The sequence below is a fragment of the Terrapene carolina genome, unplaced genomic scaffold, assembly GCF_002925995.2.
Source record: "Terrapene carolina triunguis isolate 2854851 unplaced genomic scaffold, T_m_triunguis-2.0 Scaffold173, whole genome shotgun sequence".
Classification (NCBI taxonomy): Eukaryota; Metazoa; Chordata; order Testudines; family Emydidae; genus Terrapene; species Terrapene triunguis.
This window is the reverse complement of record NW_020664524.1, coordinates 657,674-675,475: the sequence shown is the minus strand read 5'-3', so window position 1 is coordinate 675,475 and position 17,802 is coordinate 657,674. Positions and strand designations below refer to the sequence as shown.

General features: G+C 42.3%; 1 protein-coding gene across 8 annotated transcripts in view; it reads right to left on the bottom strand.

Moving 5' to 3' along the window:
- USP40 (ubiquitin specific peptidase 40) overlaps positions 1-16,748 on the bottom strand; it is a 56,089-nt gene extending 39,341 nt beyond the window's left edge. For 4 of the 8 annotated variants that reach the window (XM_026653942.2, XM_026653946.2, XM_026653947.2 and 1 more), the window contains exons 1-8: positions 14,685-15,003; positions 11,960-12,088; positions 10,838-10,978; positions 10,383-10,490; positions 6,851-7,175; positions 6,238-6,319; positions 1,346-1,517; positions 429-513 (exon numbers count right to left, since the gene is read on the bottom strand). In XM_026653942.2, coding sequence (XP_026509727.1) covers positions 429-513; positions 1,346-1,517; positions 6,238-6,319; positions 6,851-7,175; positions 10,383-10,490; positions 10,838-10,978; positions 11,960-12,088; positions 14,685-14,894 — 1,252 coding nt within the window. In that variant the 5' untranslated portion in view covers positions 14,895-15,003. Of the gene's footprint in view, positions 1-428; positions 514-1,345; positions 1,518-6,237; positions 6,320-6,850; positions 7,176-10,382; positions 10,491-10,832; positions 10,979-11,959; positions 12,089-14,684; positions 15,004-16,713 lie in introns of those variants that run through there. The other 4 variants (XM_026653944.1, XM_026653945.1, XM_026653943.2 and 1 more) reach the window with 4 other exon arrangements.
- Between the last annotated feature and the right edge of the window lie 1,054 nt (positions 16,749-17,802).

Below are 17,802 nucleotides of genomic sequence, written 5' to 3'. Positions count from 1 at the left end.
AACACAGATAAAAAACAGCCTCTGTCCCACACAGCTTCCAGCTAAGTTAAGTTTGCCATACATAAGATCAAGACTGAAGAGACTGCAGTGGATTTGCAAATACACCTCTACCCCGATATAACGCGACCCGATATAACACGAATTTGGATATAACGCGGTAAAGCAGTGCTCCGGGGGGGCAGGGCTGCGGACTCCGGTGGATCAAAGCAAGTTCGATATAACGCGGTTTCACCTATAATACGGTAAGATTTCTTGGCTCCCGAGGACAGCGTTATATCGAGGTAGAGGTCAAACTGAACACTGAAGTAAATAAAATGTAATAATATATTTCTCCAATAAGTTAATAAATGGAACACCTTCAAAATGGCCTAAACAAAAGTATAGAGCATGCAAACAAACAATGAAACCTTGTTTTATGCAGGTCTTACCATCAAGTGTTTGGTAAAGATGAAGTCCTGCTGGTAGAGACTTTGCAGTACTGAGAATCATGTCTCCTTCCCAAAATTCCAACAGCTAATGGATATAAATAAAACAACCAATTGTGAAAAAAAGCAAAAGTTGTAACCCCTCAGCAAAGTTTCAAACTGGTTGTAAAGGGTGAAATCCTGGCCCCCAAAATGAAGTTGAACAGAGTTTTGCTAATGACTTCAATGAGGACAGGGTTTCATGAATTATATTTACATTCTCTCTGTAAAGCAGATAAGCAGTATGCTAGAGCACTTTTTAGTTTTTCACTCAAATATTTTTAGCCAACGGTCATAAATGATTACCTAGCCAATAAAGTGTAGATCAAGCATTTGTGCCAAAGTTTGAAAATATTTTGTCTTTGTTTGCACTCTACATGAGAAATAAAAAGTGACTTGAGTTCTAAAACAAAGCCATTTCTAACTCCTGTGCTATTTGTCAAACTGAACCCGACCACTCTCTGGGAATTGTGATGTTTCTTTGGTATACTGGAGGGAAAAAAGTTAGATTTTCCAGTTTGATAGTTTCAAAAAAATTCTAGGACTTCTTTTCAGTATATGCTAACTCTAATTGCTGGGTATTTTCTTGACTCTTTTTCCAGTCCAGGTCAGCAAGCTCCCTCCTAGTATGTAGTTGAAACAGCAATACCCAGATTGCAGACATAAAATGTACAAGTCTGTATGTCAACTTTCAGGTATATTTTCATTATGATGGTGAAGGGTTTGTTTCATCATTTCTGTGGCTTCAGACAGCAAAATGTCAAATACTACAGAAAATTTCTTCTTCTCATACAGAGCACAGTCTGTCCACAATTTTAAAATTGTCTTAAACTCAGGTAAAGATAAAATGTTTGGGTTAACACTCTTAAAAAAGTAAATACCTGAAATATCGATTGTCGCAGATCTCCTAGGGTTTTTCTTTTATCAATAGTCAGATCCAGCACACTTTCCTTCCAAGAAAGCGATGGGTGTAGGGCCCCATTGTAAAGTTTATAGTGAGAGCCCAAATGGAGGTGCAAATCAATATTATTGTCTGCAGAGTCACAATCCATCCTGTTTAAAAAAAAAAAAAAAAAAAAAAACCATCAAAAATACATATCAATACCAATAGGCTAAAATGAAAGGTGATTTACTGCTGACTGTTCTAGAGTTGCCTCTGTGCATTCACATTTACGGGATTGGCACACCGTGGTGCTGAGCTCACAGATTGGTGCTGATATAAAGCTAGAGCCACAGCTGGGAATGCACAGAGGCCCAATGACCCTAAGACCACCCCAATGTCAGACAGCACACTTTTGTCATGATATATACCCAAAATGTAATATATATTTGGAAACCTAGTAACTCACTGATCATTTTCAGAGTGGTAGCCGTGATAGTCTGTATCAGCAAAACAAAACAAAACAAAACAAAAACGAGGAGTACTTGTGGCACCTTAGAGACTAACAAATGTATTTGGGCATAAGCTTTCGTGGGCTAGAACCCACTTCATCAGATGCATGGAGTGGAAAATACAGTAGGAAGATATATATACACACATAGTACATGAAAAGATGGGGGTTGCCTTACCAATTCTAACGAGACAATTCAATTAAAGTGGGCTATTATCAACAAGAGGAAAAATCACTTTTGTAGTGGTAATCAGGGTGGCCCATTTCAAACAGTTGACAAGAAATTGTGAGTAACAGTAGGGGGAAATTAGCATGGGGAAATTAGTTTTTAGTTTTTGTAATGACCCATCCACTCCCGTCTTTATTCAGGCCTAAGTTGATGGTGTCCAGTTTGCAAATTAATTCCAGTTCTGCAGTTTCTCGTTGGAGTCTATTTTTGAAGTTTTTTTGTTGAAGAATTGCCACTTAAATCTGTTATTGAGTGTCCAGGGAGGCTGAAGTGTTCTCTGACTGGTTTTTGAATGTTATAATTCTTGACGTCTGATTTGTGTCCATTTATTCTTTTGCGTAGAGACTGTCCGGTCTGGCCAATGTACATGGCATCATTAACACTTTTGCATGATGTATACACAATAAACCCACAAAGTACCTCATAGATAAGTGCTGCAAATATGTTCTTTAAAAGTATTTGGCAAGCGGGATCTAAGCCATGCCTGTTCCAGAGAAAGGAATGAGGTTTTGATGTAAATAAAGCAAGGCATCACCCAAAAACAAAAAAGCACATTTACATGCAAGGTAAACAAAGCCCTCAGGAGAGCAAGTGGAGAAAGATGAGCACTTAAATTTCAAAAGGGGATAGAGACTACATCCTGTGACACCCTATACCCCATATGACACCCTGTACCCCATGCTTATCCCGTTATAGGATTATGGTATACTGTGTGCAAAGTATGCCTTGTGAGCTAAGTTTCCTCTAGGCTGCACCGGGGCTCAGGGCTGCGGCAGGAAGAGGCGCCTTTCCCCGCCGGCTCCAGCACGGAACTGCCCTGGACTTGTCAGGGCTGGGGAAGAGGCGCCCCCTCCCCCAGCCCCAGCACAGACCTGCCGCGGCAAGGGGAGAGGCACCTCTTCCCCCCAGCCCAGGTGGTGCTGCAGGGGAGGGAGGAGAAAGCTGGGGGGAATCCTCTCCCCCCGCCATAGCCCCTGGGCAGCCTGCATCCCAAACCCCTCATCCCCGGCCCCACCCCAAGCCGGAGCCCTCAACCCCCTCAGCACCCCAACCCTCTGCCCCAGCCCTGAGCCCCTCATCCCCAGCCCCACCCCGGAGCCCTCACCGCTCCCCCACAATCCTCTGCCCCAACCCTGAGCCCCACTCCCACACTCCGAATCCCTCGGCTCCACCCCCACCACATGAATTTTGTTATGCGCACAAATAACACATCACCTCCATATTTTTGCGCATAACAAAATTCATTGAGCACATGCCTGGGAAAAATTAGAGGGAACACTGCTTGTGAGGTATCATTTGAAAACTCAATCTGCTGAATATTATTATCTTGTTGAAATGTGTGCAACACTGCACATGAAATTATGATTTTACTTTATGTTTGTTACTGAAATATGCTGTAATTCTGGGCAACACCCTCAGACCATCTTCACAAAGCCAAAGCATGCCAGCTGGGTGCTAAAAGGCCATTACCTGATTAATCGGAGATTCACCAGCAGGGGAGTTGTAAACAAGAAATTTACAATTCTCCTGATGGTTGACAGCTCATGTATACCATGGAACTGCCTGACCCCATGACCCAACAAAGACTTTTCCACTACAAAGGGTCAGAGTATAAAAAGGAGAGACAGTGACTGCCTCATCACCTCTCCTCCCCCCTCTCTAATCACAGCAGCAAGATCACTTGAAAGACAATAGGAGCATCATTGAACTGGGGGGAGTAGTCCTAGCTGGAAGGCTTTTTGGGTGAGAGAAACCTTTTTGCTTTCAAATCTTATTTAGCTTGGTAAAGTTTAGGAATTAGCTTGCATGTTTATCTTTTCATTTCTTTTGTAACCAACTATAACTTAGATGCCTTATCACTTAAAACGTATCTTTCTCTAGTTAATAAACTTGTTTAATGTTTTATCTAAACCAGGGTGTTTGACTGAAGTGTTTGGGAAGCCTCTGCTTGAGATAACAAGGCTGGTTGGGCATTTTCGTTACCCTTTGCTGGAATGACAAACTAATTTATAAGCTTGTACGGTCCAGTGGGATACTGAACAGTACAAGACGTGCATTTCTGGGGGGCAAGGCTGGGTCTGAGGGATATGCAGATGTAGCCCTGTATCTATTCATGGATGGCTGGGCAAAGCATTCACGTACTCAGCTGGGAGTGATTTTGCACGCTGGTGGCTGTGAGTGATCAGAGCCTGGAGAGGTCTGCTATTCACTAGCAAAGCAGTGTAAAAGGCACCCTGGATTGGAGATTTAAGGGGACACAGCAGTTCAGGTTGCACCTGAAGGAAGTCACACACCCTCCGGAAGCATTCCTGCCTCTTGAAGCTGGGTCAACGAACTTTGCAAAGACAGCACATGTCTACACCCCAGCAAGAGCAAATAAGCTTTGCCTGGGCTTATTTTTCAAATAATACATTTCAGTGATTTCCCGGTCTATAGAAAGAAAGGGGAGACAACCACATAATTATCTGTCACTGCAGGGACTAATGGGGCCAGAGCTGTTGAAATCATAGAATGATGGATCCTTGAGCCAAGGGAGTTGAAGTCTCTGGGAACTGAACACAGGTGAAAAATCTGCTTAGCAAAGACTAATTTGCTGAAATTTAGTTTTAGTCTTAAGAGACCTGTTTTTACTTTTGTTTGCTTGTAATCCCTTCCATCTTTATTCCTTATGCTTGGTATCACTTAAACTTTTGACTTTATAGTAAAATTAAAACAAATGTAATAAACAAATTCAGTGTTTTGGTTAAAATAGAGTATTTGTTAACCCCAGTTAAGGTAACAAGCTGCTGGGTACTGCCTCTTTAGGACAGCAGCAGATTTATCTTCTATAAGTATACACCAAAAGGGCTGGACAGTACAGGACAGATAGCTTTGTGGAAATTTGGGACAGAGGAGTGTTGAGGTCACCCTGCAAAAGTACATGGCCAGTAGAAGCTAGAGTATGACCTGGATGCTTGGCTGCTGGCATCAGAACAGTGAGCCACAGCACCATAGCATTTAAGGCACTCAAAGTTTACAGGGCAGGCGATGACAAAACTCCTTACTGATCTGGGTTGAATCTCAAAGTGTCAAAGGCCCTCAAACAAACAAATGTATGCATTGTGCAGTGCAGAATAAAGAAACCCTCCAAAAACATGCTAAAATATTTGTTAAATAGTGCTGATTTCTTCCGGGCCCTTCAAAGATCCATTTGTAATATAATTAATTTATTTTATGGAAGATAACCCTAATCTTAGTTTTTCTACCCAACTTGCAAATCAATACTCTAACACAACTGCACAATGGAAACAGAAGCTGCTCAGAGCCCCAAGATCTACAGCTAAGACCAAAAAGGCACATCAGCCCTGATATCTGCTACTTGCATCCACTTTTAATCTGCAAGGCAAAACAAGGTTTTTATAAAAAATAAAATTCACCCTGTGCAAAGGGGCCACACAAAGCCTATACATCACTTAAGGCTTCATTTGGAGAACTTTGGGTTTAAAGACTGCAGAGAGTGAATTCCAATAGCACAGTTTAAGTGAAAGTTTCTGTTCTGCTACACACCTGCTATTTTATTGTAGGGTGGTTCCTTTCTCCCCCCATATCTCTATAAAGATACACCTCTACCCTGATAGAACGCTGTCCTTGGGAACCAAAAAATCTTACCGCGTTATAGGTGAAACCGTGTTATATCGAACTTGCTTTGATCCGCCAGAGCGCGCCGTCCCGCCCCCCTGGAGCGCTGCTTTACTGCATTATATCTGAATTCGTGTTATATCGGGTCGCGTTATATCGGGGTAGAGGTGTAGCTCTAACAAAATTCCTTCCATTCTATCCCAGGAGCTACATTAATTTACTTAAGTCTAGCACAATTTTTCATTTTTTTTTTAAAGTGAACTTGTTCTACAATTATATTAGTTTGACTGAGAAAGTAGGCTGGTAAAGGAATGTAACAGGGAGGTAGAGGAGAAGGCAGCAGACTAGACTCAGGAATCCTGGATTCTAATTCCTGGATTCACCAATGACCTGCTATGTGACCTTGGGTTAGTCATTTCATCTACATGACTCAGTGTTTCTCATCTGCAAAATTAGGATAACGATACTTTCCTTCCTTTGTAAAGCACTTTGAGATCTACAAATGAAAAAGTATTATGATGATTATATTACATACCTTCTCTTCCGCAGTTCAATGTTCGCAGCATCCATTTCATTCAAGAGATGGCCAGGAATCCGATATCTTGGATTTGCTTGTGCTGTGACCAAAGCAAGCTGGTTAGTTTGGATTTAGTTGTGTAAAGCCATACTGACAGGCTTGGAAGTGGCTTAAGGCCTAACCTCCCAATATGGTAATCTTTTAAAGTCTTTAATGAAGAAGGTGGTGGCTTCTTTTATAATACAGTCTTAAGTTACAGGTAGATACAACATGCAAATTTTATTTCTGTTTATATTCCTATTAAGTGTTACTTAATGAAATATTAGGCATAACTGTTACAGTATAAAAATTGTTGCTTGTATTTTCATTAATTTGCCAGTTTGTGGAAGAGGCTGGAAAATCTTGGCATCTGGAGACCATTAGCTGCCTAATTTATCACTACCATTCACACCACCCCATTAAATCTCCTGCTAACTCTTTCCTCCATTATGTAGTGGGAGGATTTTTCTATTCCTTCTGAACAGAAAATATATATAAGAACTCCACTGCTGGGTTGTTGGGTTTTTTTTGTTTGTTTTAAGTAAAAATAATTTTGTGGCGGTAAGAAGAGTATGGTGAGTATTTTTCATACCTTCAGATGGTCTTTTCAACTGGGATTTTCGATAAAACAGCATGTAGGCACTCTCTTTACCCTGAAATTGTTTCTCAATATCCTTCTCCTTAATGGGCTGGACTTTTGAATCATTCAAGTCAAACCAATGGGAACCAGAGGTGCTGTCCTTTAGCACTGTACATAGACTTTCTGAAGTCCACTGGACATCATTGTTCTGAGAAGGGCTTTGCAGAACTTGTCCTTGGCAATCTGACCCAAACTGGAGCTGATGGTACATCTCCTTTAGACTAACCTTATTATCATCAGGACTAAGTCGAAATATCTGAGAATGATTCTGCAAATACTAAAAAGGAAGAAAAACAAAGAAAAACAGTAGTGTCATAATGAAGGAAACATCTATTAAATGTGCAAAGCTGCATTTGCCACCTCCAAGCCTTCTCTGCATGGCTTGACCTCCCTGAAGTAACAACCACTTTTAGGTATCTCCAAAAAATCTGCTTCTGCCATGCTTCCTATAGTGATTCATCTTGATTTGTATAGAAAACCCCCTTTGTTGCTCCCCTCTCCCTCATGAGTCAATCCTTGGGCTGCAAGCTCCTCAGGGCAGGAACCTTCCCTTCTTGTCTGTAAAGTGTCAGCCACATTGTAAGCACTACCACAAACAAAGAAAAAAATACAGCATCAAGAGTGAGATCACGAATTTTAAAGTCACGAATTTTAAAGTTACTGGCCTAAATTCATTTGGTACTCAACTTGACACCATATAAGGACCCCAGTTTTCCAAAAGTGCTTTGCTCCTGCCTTCTGAAGAAGAATGTAGAGAGTGTCCCTCACCTAAACAGAATACAGCTTGGTCCATTAGCACACTGTAGCTTTCACAGAACTTGAACCTTGGTCTCTCTCAGCTTTTGCCATAACCCCACTTACCTGACACCCCCCCAAAAAGTCTACAATGAGAACTACAGGAAAAAAAACCTTCAGTAAATTAAAGTGTGAAATAATAAAGATAGGTTAGGGACTGACAGCCCAAACAGCCTCCCAAAGTGAATACAGAAAACGAAGAACAGCTACTTGGCAAACAGACATAGTAAACACCTTTGATGAAGTAGAACTGCACATAAGTGACCAAAGGACAGGGTTGTTTCCTAAACTCCCAGAGTTTTCCTATTTAATTTTTATTTATTGTATGTCATTTTGTTTTCTTCTTGTATATGCTTCTCAGCAAGTCTCCAGAATAAAACCCGTGTTGCAAGATTTTTGTTGAACTAATATCGTTCATTAATTTAAGAGAGAATCGTCTGTTCCAGTGGCCTACCTCTGGAGACAAACAGGATAGATAAGTAACATGGCACTGAGTTGACAAACAACACTGTTATCAAGCCCAGCAAACAGACAAATTGAAGTGGAATGTTGGGTGGGGAGCAGGGCAGTGGCGGGAGAAGAAAGATGATAAACCAGAACAAGGAGTTTCCATGGATGAAAATTAATACTTTATACCACTGTACCATACCAATCAGAGCTTATGGACTTTAAATTGGTCATTCGTCCATAGGACTAGTGGTTTTTGGCACAGACCAGGGCCTTTATATTTCAGGAGCATCCAGCGGTCCCAATCTTGATTGTGCCAAGTGAAGTACAAACACACACAAAGACACTCCCTGCCCCAGACAGCTTACAATCTAAGCACTTTATATAGTAAATCCAAACCTCAGATAACTGTAATTTCTGATCACTAACAAAAGCACATTCTTGAAGTATCAAATGAGTTGATTTCAGTGTATGTTCATATAGTCTCATTCAAATAAGCACACACATGCATTAATCAGAACGTCAGACAGATCTGTTCGCTGAATGTACTGACATCATGAAAACCCACACATATGTGCATACACATTATAGTTGTTGATAACAGACATTCAATCATGACAGAAAACATTGTGCATGTTCAGTATGCTTTTTTGCTCATAGGTTATTTCTCAGTTTACTTTCAATCTCAGCAAAGCAGCTACTCCTCTAAAACAGCTCTGTTTGAATTTCACAATTTAAACTATTTTTGAATTATTCAAAATGTGACAATAGTTTTGCATTTCAGTGAAGCTTTCTTGGGAGTGCTCAGGACTGCAAGTCACCTTGCTACCTGATATTGTGTGAGTGTGAGTGAGAGAGAGAGAGAGACTTCTAGTGCTAAACTGGGTGTCAGCTCCATGTCACTCTAATCTGTTAGCCATCAAAACAATCTCATCAGAAGCTCTGCCAGCCTTTACCTTGCCTTGCAGATTAACTCTAGGTGCACCCCAATCCTTGAGCCCCCTTGAACAGCATTCCTCTGTAGTATCCAGCCCCTGACACCGGACACTCACAGAAATCACCAAGTTCGCTGTCTCCAAAGAGACAGTGTACATACCAGCCTGTCTAGTTCAGCTAAGGAGTCGCACCCTATATATATATATATATAATAAAACCAAAAATAAGTGCATTAACAAAGAACAGAGATTCATGAATACAAGGGACTGGTCAGTAAGAATAACATGCTCCTACAAGCTCTAGCAAGGGGTGTTCTTCACTGAAATGGATAACAAAATGTCTTTTTTGCTTCTCCTTATATTTCCCCAAAATTCATTGTTTTGATGCCAGAAACAAGACAACTTCCCTATGGTTTTAGTTTCTGGTGTCTTCCCATGTTGATTTCACATCCCCACCCTGGTCAACCTGACTTTTCCTGTTGGACTTCCTCAAATGCAGCTTCCTTTGTGTTTAATTTACAATAGAGACAGCATGGATAGGTGATTTCACACCCCTTTGTCTGGCAAAAAGCTGCTCGTCAACCCTGCCAGGAACACAGATTCTAAACATATTTTCAATACATGCATACGACTTCTTAAATAACATGCATACATATAGCTGGCAATACTTATGACCAGCATGATATAAGCTTTCATTTGATACCTCACACAACATCCTTTATAGATAAATACTATGACAGCAAAGTGGTAGATGTAGTGAATTTATCTGGTCTGACAAGAGTTACACAGAGTGATGACCCACCAATGGGCCTGTGTGTCACAACTCTTAAGAAGAATAATTCAAAAGGTTAAAAATGAGTTCAAACTCAAAATTCAAATGCAGCAGTTTCCTTTACTATTGCAATGCAATTCTTGAACTGGCAAGCCTGAGAATTTAGCCAAAGTAATTTTTTGGATGTGTTCTAAACTACCAATGAGTAGGATTCAGAATAAGAGTTTCATTACAATCATGACTACTGAGTTGCTAATTCAAGTGTACTATATTTTTTAAATCATTAATATTTCTATATGTACTGACACTTCTAAATACATTGCTATATGCATTTTCATTCATAAATTAGACTTACATTACAGATTGTCTGCTGGGAAAGGAGAGCCACTGTTTCTATTACTGTTCTTAACATTTGAAATTTTAGAAGAACACACGTTTAAAAATTTTTCTTAAACTGAAAATTGTGAAGTGATTTGTTAGTAATAGGCTTAGCTAAAATTTAATGTACCTATTAGAGTTTTACTGTTTTTGTTACCTTTCGTATTGGTCCATATTGTTTCCTGTATTTTTTGTTCCAGGACATTCCTTTTTTCTCCAATAGTTTCTGCCCTAACTGATCCACAGGAATTTGTTTGGATTGTTCCTAAAGGAACACAGTTAACAGACATTGAAATGATGAAGTGGTGGGCAAAACCTCAAACACACCAACCAAGAAGTATGCAACAAACAGGAATGGTAATAAACTAATGGGTTTTGCTAACCTTTGCAATAGCTTGGGTAAACTACTTAAGGCTACTAATGGATTGGCCAAACAAGTATTCAGAGAGATCCAGTGGATGACTACTTTTATATTAAAAATCAACTTCACACTTTCAGTCTCATGCTCCTTGCTGAATTACTAGGACAAGTTTAGATTCTTTTCACTTACCCCACCCCTCTTCCAGATCAGTAATTAACAGGGAGCAGTAAAGATCTGTTTACATACCATACCTCTGATAAGATCCCTTTCAGAATTGTCAGTGGATTCTCCATTTCTTTGATATTTTCAGTATCTTTCTGAACCTTCTCTTCAGTCATCAGTTTGCTTTCCTCCTCCTGAAAAAGATCATTGATGGGGTCCTTACTACAAAGCTATGGAAATAACGATTAGTAAATACTATTATTTCAAACAGAGACGTGTATTTTTCCTTTTGCTTTCTAGCACAGATTCTTTTCTTTTACAGAATTATGGGTACTCATGCATAACTGCAGCAGTTAAATGTGGAGAAAATGTCATTGAAGAAGTCATATCAGACCACACACACTTACTCGCCAACAGGGTTGGCCATAGGGGCAGGCATCATATTGCTTGGCTGCTCCACTCCCCGCACCTCCTTTTTTTAAATAAACTTGGATGCTCAGAGGCATCAAATACAATTTCCACGTTGGATGGCAAAACACTTTGGTATGCAAGGCTGGCCCCATTACTGTTGTCTATAGAAGGCTCCTGATCACTGTTACTGCCCCTCCTAATTTCCACCCTTCCCTCACCCTCATGATGCAGCCTGTCAGACGAGATGACAAATATTAGATTCAAAGATTGCCAGTGCAGACAAGGTTCAGTGAACAGAAATTCCATGAGCTTTTACAGTGTAACAAAATAATGTTTGAAGAGGACTATCAAAACCACTTACTGTATAGGACATTGACTTCTATAGATGCTGAAGTCATTGGAAATTTTTGATATGGGCTGGCCAGCCTCACAGACAAAGCTGAAAGTTTAGCCTTCTAAACTTGGTAGGCCCCTTAGAGTCTAAATCCCTCTCTAAATCATATACTGTAACTTAACTCAGCGGGATAGCAAATAGACAACCAAATCTAGTCACAAGGTTTGATACAGTTTCCAGTCTCTGATTAGAAGAAATCATTCCTTGACTGAATAAAGGGTCTCTTCACATGAAATGAGTGCATGACAAAGGCCATGAAGGACAGCTTGAGTGAATGCCTCACTAGACTATTTTGTTGATACAAAGTGTACTTAATGCTTTAGTACAGTCTACATTAATACATCTCAAGGAATTGAAACTCGCCAAGCAGGAGAAAAGCCATACAAAATGAGTGTTCTAGACTTACTTGCAATTGCCAATTTCCTAATGCATCAACATCTTTGATATAAACATGGTAGTGTCCTCCATAGCAGCCACCTTTGTGTATAATAACAGAGAAGAGCTCATACATGTACTCCGAATCCTCCAACTGAGTCTAAAACAAGAGGAAATTAATAAACCCTATAAGTCTTTTACACAACAACAAGGAGGATTTTACACTATGGACAAAATTTCAGGTGTTTTAGTGGGGAAAAAGATCAATCAATGCAGTTCTCTGTTATCCACCATTATTCCAGAGTTAGAGATACATTTGAACCAAGCCAAAGATGCATTTAACTACTTTAGAAGTAAAATATTTTCAGTAACAGTGGTCAACATAAAAGTATGTTTTATTCAAATACTGAAACATGCCAACTTGGCTGTCCCTGAAATTACTATTCATACTTAGTGAAGTATAGTTAGCAGCTCCATTAGCTAATATTGTGTTGAATATTTCAATTGAATGATGTTGAAATCCTTTTGTTTGGAAACAAAAATGTTTATCATAAACAAGTTTATACCACTTATTCCTAGGCATAGTTACAATTTTCTGGAAAGTTACAAGTAAATAGTTTAGGAGTTCTAAGTTAAAAGTGACTTATTGAGAAATGATGGTGGGGGGTGGGCAGTGATGAGCTGCCAAAATATTAACAACAGGTTCCCTCCTCCTCATCCCACGAGGGAGTCGTGGCTCCCCCCCGGGACTCCTGCCCCATCCAACCCCCCACATTCCTTGACGCCCCCCCGGGAACCCTGCCCCATCCACCCCCCTTCCCTGTCCCCTGACTGCCCCCTGCCACCCCATCCAACCACTCCTCTCATTCCTGATGGCCCCTCGGGACCCCTGCCCCATCCAACCACCCCTTCTCTCTGTCCCCGACTGCCCCTTGAACCCCTGCCCCTGACTGCCCCCCACCGCCCCATCCAACCCCTGCTCCTTCCTGACTGCACCCCCGGGACCCTTGCCCCCATTCAATCCCCCTGTTTCCTGCCCTCTGACCACCCCAATCCCATCCACCCCCCCACAACTCCCCAAACTCTCCTGCCCTCTTACAACACCCCCTCCCTGCCCCTTTACCGCGCTGCCTGGAGCCGCTGGGCCGGGGCCGCGAGGCCCGAGCCAGGCCAGGGCCAGGCTGGGGAGCTCGGCCGAGGCGCTGGGCTGGGGCTGGGGCCGGAGCGCTCAGTCGGGGCCGGGGCGCTCGGCCCTGGGGCGCTTGGCCGGGGCGGCCAGAGTGCTCAGCCAGGGCTGGAGGGCCTGGGGCTGGAGCGCTCGGCTGTGACCGGGCCAGGTCCGGATCCGGGTCAGAGCCGCTCGGCCGGGACCGGGCCGGGTCCGGGCCGGAGCCGCTCGGGCGGGACCGGGTCCGGGGGGGGCCGGAGCGCTCGGCCGGGACCGGGCCGGAGTGCTCGGCCGGGACCAGGCCGGAGCCGCGGGGCCCGAGCCGGGGGCACATGGCTGGGGCGCTCTGCCGGGGCCAGGCCGGGGCTGGGGCTGGGGGCGCTCAGCCGTGGCCGGACCGGGCTGGGGCACTCAGCCGTGGCCGGGGGAGCCAGGCCAGAGGGGGCTGGGGCCGGGCTGGAGGGAGCCGTTCGGCCGGGCTGGGCCTCGCCGCACCTTCCTGGAGCCCCCCCTCACCTCCCACCCCAGCCTGCCTGCTGCTTCTTTCAGGCTTCCCACGAACATCTGATTCGCTGGAAGCAGGGGAGGGGGGAGGAGAAGGGGCGGAGCGTTCAGGGGAGGAGAAGGGGGCGGAGCGTTCAGGGGAGGAGGGGGACGTGAGCTGGGGCCGGGGGCAGGGTGGACAGCTGCCCGAGCCTTTGTTAAATAAAGCCCTTTTAGAACCGGTTGTCCAGGAACAACCGGTTCTAAAAGGACTTCTAAATTTAACAACCGGTTCCTGCGAACCGGTGGGAACCGGCTCCAGCACACCACTGGGGGTGGGTGTCTAATTTCACTGGCCCCTCTAAAAGGCTTTGTTAACTCTGGAAACTTTGCGAAGCTTAACAAAAAAACCCTCACATGCAGCTTAACTTTTACAAAAATTAAATAAAAGCAAAATAATAATATGCTCCTCCCCCAAAGCTAATGTTGAAAAACTCTTCCTCAACTGCCAAATTGCAGAACTTTAAAGACCAAAACCATGGTGATTAAGATTTTAGGAAAGCAGACTTTAAAGTGTGTCTGCAGTAAGTATATTATTTACATAGTTTAAGGACTAAAGTTAATTACGTAAAGGCTTTGTTTTGTTAATAACTATGTTTTGGTTATATTAATATGACTATTCATCTGTATAGATTTCTAAGAGAATGCATAAACTATAAGGGTGTGGCAATATACAACTGAGTTTCTATATAATGCTATTAGATAATACCAACATAAAAATTAATATAATGCAACAACTAACTTTCAGGTAATGAGATTTTTGCCTGGAAATGTTCAATTAAGTTTTATGCTATTACTGATTTTTCCCATTTGTCAGTACTACACATAAAAGCTTTGTGTTCGCACCACAAAAGTTAGAGTTTCCAACACTATTAAAAGAGATCTCTTTTGGAAGGACAGATTGCAGACAGAAGGAAAGCCATACAGTTTCTCCTGCAAATAGCCTGTGACCTGACCAAAAAGGTAAAATGAAATATGGCTCATCCTGGAGATAAATTTCCCACATATTCAGCCAGAGAACAAATTAAGACAAAATTGTTCAAACCTGCTCACAAAAAGGCCTGAGGTTAATCCGGATAGGGAACGTATAGCAGCCTGTTTCCTTGTATCGTTCACACTTCTCAAAGTCAAAGTTAAACCTCAGGAGCGAGACAGTAAGAAAGGGAGGCAACTTACGTAGTTTAGCAGACTGTAAAATGAACAAAAAAGTTTTAAGTATGAGTTTATTACAGCAAAGAAGCAGCATGTCCTCCATTCTAAACACAACTCTCTCAGGCTGTCAGAAGAAAAGTTCCCCAAAAGGTTTCAATAGAAAGCAATCAGCCATTATGGATTTTGTAAGAGGATATCATTCATTAAAGAGAAGATTCCAAAGGTAATGACAGTGGAAAGTAAAAATTCAAGCAAACTATGTAAGGGAGAAGTCTGGATAGCACATCAAAAGATGTATTTCACCACATTTCATATTATGTGAAATGGTAAGTGTCGTAGGACAGATGAACAGTTAGTGACCTAGTTCTAGTAAGTGCCAACACAATCACTAGTCAATTCTTTGACACTTCCAAGAGAGACCCAAGTAATAAATAGTAGATGCTATACCATCTTTTATTCAGACCCACTCCTTGACAAGTCGTCCAGTACTGCACTAGTCTAAATGTTTCTCTTTCCCTCTGACAGGTTATGAGGTCCATCAGAGAAAAACCTTTGACTCCTTCGGGGAGTTCAGACATACCATTTTGAGGGACAGAGCACACAGACAGCCTAAAGAGTTTACAGCCTGCTGAGATGAATGAAAGCAGTTTACCTTCTTTTAGAGGTAAATAATCCTGCCCTCTTCCCCACAGAGAAAGAAGTGCAATGCACGAGTTGGGGGTACAATTAACGGCACAGGATGTGAGGAAAGGTTTAAGGAGCTTAAGCTGGGGAGGCACACTTCCTGGACAGCACAGAAGAGTCCTTTAGGGGCTCCCCTGTGCAGTATGCTGGGCAGTGGGGATTCAGGGTCATGGGTGACTGATCCACTGCTACATTTCCCATCTTGTGCACTCTGCAGACATTTACAGTCAGGTGATGTTGGTGTAAAATGCCACCAACAATGATCTGAGTCCAAGATTCAAGAATGAGGTGATTCTCTGCTTGTCTAGCACTTGTACAAGTGGAGTTACACTGATCTGCAAATTAAGCATACCTGACAAAAATAAAGACGCCCTGATTTTTGGCATCAATGTTTGGACAAGATTGCTGGTTTGCACTTGCTGCTTACAAAGCAGCTCTCAGCCACCTCTAAATTTCTGTGAAAACGTAATTATTTCCATTACAAAAAAGCAAAAAAAACAAGGCTTTCCTATACAGAAAATATTTGAAACTATTCCTGAATATATCCATGCAGATATGAATCTAAGTCAATATTTACCATTGTACATGTACACCAGATGCAATATGCACTTTATATTTTTAGTATCTGAACAAAACGATATCTGTTAAATTCAATTAATACTTAACTTGTAAGTTAAACGTATTTTGCAAAATACATCTACTGGCATATATTACATATATTTCAAATACAAAATTAACCCATTTCATATGTTCTATATTTTAAAAGTTAAAAGAAGCTTTCATATAGTGTACAAGATGCATTAAACATGTATGGTTCTCACCCTATAAGGGTAGCAAGTCAGCTTTTATAATAGTTAATCTGCCTGCTCAACACAGGGAAACTTGAGATTGTTTTCCCTTTTGCTGATCAGTGCATTTCCTACTCCTGGGGGAATTCTGTGCCAACAAATTAAAAATTCTGCACACAATATTTTAAAATTCTGCAAATTTTATTTGACAAAATAGCACTACATAATCATGCCAGTTTCAATTTTGGTAATTTATTTAAAAATACCTGTCAGCAAGTATATCTGTAACAATACAGACACAGAAAAATTCCCCCAGGAGTAGAGCGTTAAAGAAACCCTTATGACAACCCAGTTCCTGCTTCTCTGCTTCCCCACCCCCGGCCCAGACACTCACACCCCCTATCAGACAGCTGCGGGTCCCCCCCTGGCACAGACACTGACAGACCCTACCTCCTAGAGCCCAGGGATCCAGAGGGAGAAACAGCCTGATGCTGGGTCCCGGGCTTGCACAGAGTTTCCTGCGCGCCGCCACCTCCGTCCTATAGGATATGCTGGGAACCCTCCAGTTCCCTCCCCCTCCTGCTGGCCTTGTCTTCTATTTGCGAGCTGGGCTCTGACAGGTCCAACAGCCCCTAGTGTCAGTCAACATCTTTGCAGCCCATTTCTGTGGGAGGGGAAAAGGAAACTGCACGCACAACATTAATTTCTGCAAAATTCTGCATTGTGCAGTGATGCAGAATTCCCCCACATCAAAGGATAGAAGTGGAGGCTCAAAGAGGTTCAGCCAATGCATTTACAACTATTTTACCCCCATGGAGGTGCAGACAGCCTCAGCACAGAATCAGGACCAGAAGCAGCATGAAAAGAGCAGAGCGTACTCCAGCTCCAAGATCAGAATAGTGGTCAAAAAGCAGCTTCATGGTTCAGAAGGTATGTCTACACTGGGAAAACTTGGAAGTATATTTCTGCATTCGTGCAGATCCCCCACCAGCAAGAGTGGAAGTGCTAATGTACAGCAGGAACAGGCATTTAACAGCTGGTTTAATCTAATTCTGTAAAAAGTGCTAGGAAACACTCCCATTTGCCGGGGAAATTTTAGTAGCCTTTGAGGAGAGGATTTGTCAAACCCTGCCCAGAGCCATCAGTCTTAACTAGAAAGTTAGATTCTTTCATAATCTACTTTTAACAAAGGCCAGTTGTGGCCTTCTGATCTTCTCCAAATTGTTTAGCTGCAGCTTGTCCTGTCCATTCTTGCCTCCAACCACAATGGGGATTATTTTGAGGTGAGCGAAGAGATCTGCTCTTCCACACTGACAGACTCATTCAGAAAAACCTTATAATTTGCTAAGCCTGAATGAACACTTGGATGCTAACTCAGACTAAGCTATTATGTGTTGAAGTGGTGCTGTAAATCACAGGAAGATTATTACTGATGATGAATTGATATTTCATACTGCCCAAACCTAGGGTTACCATATTTAAAAAATAAAAAAAGAGGACCCTCCACGGGCCCTGGCCCCGCCCATTTCCCCACCCCCC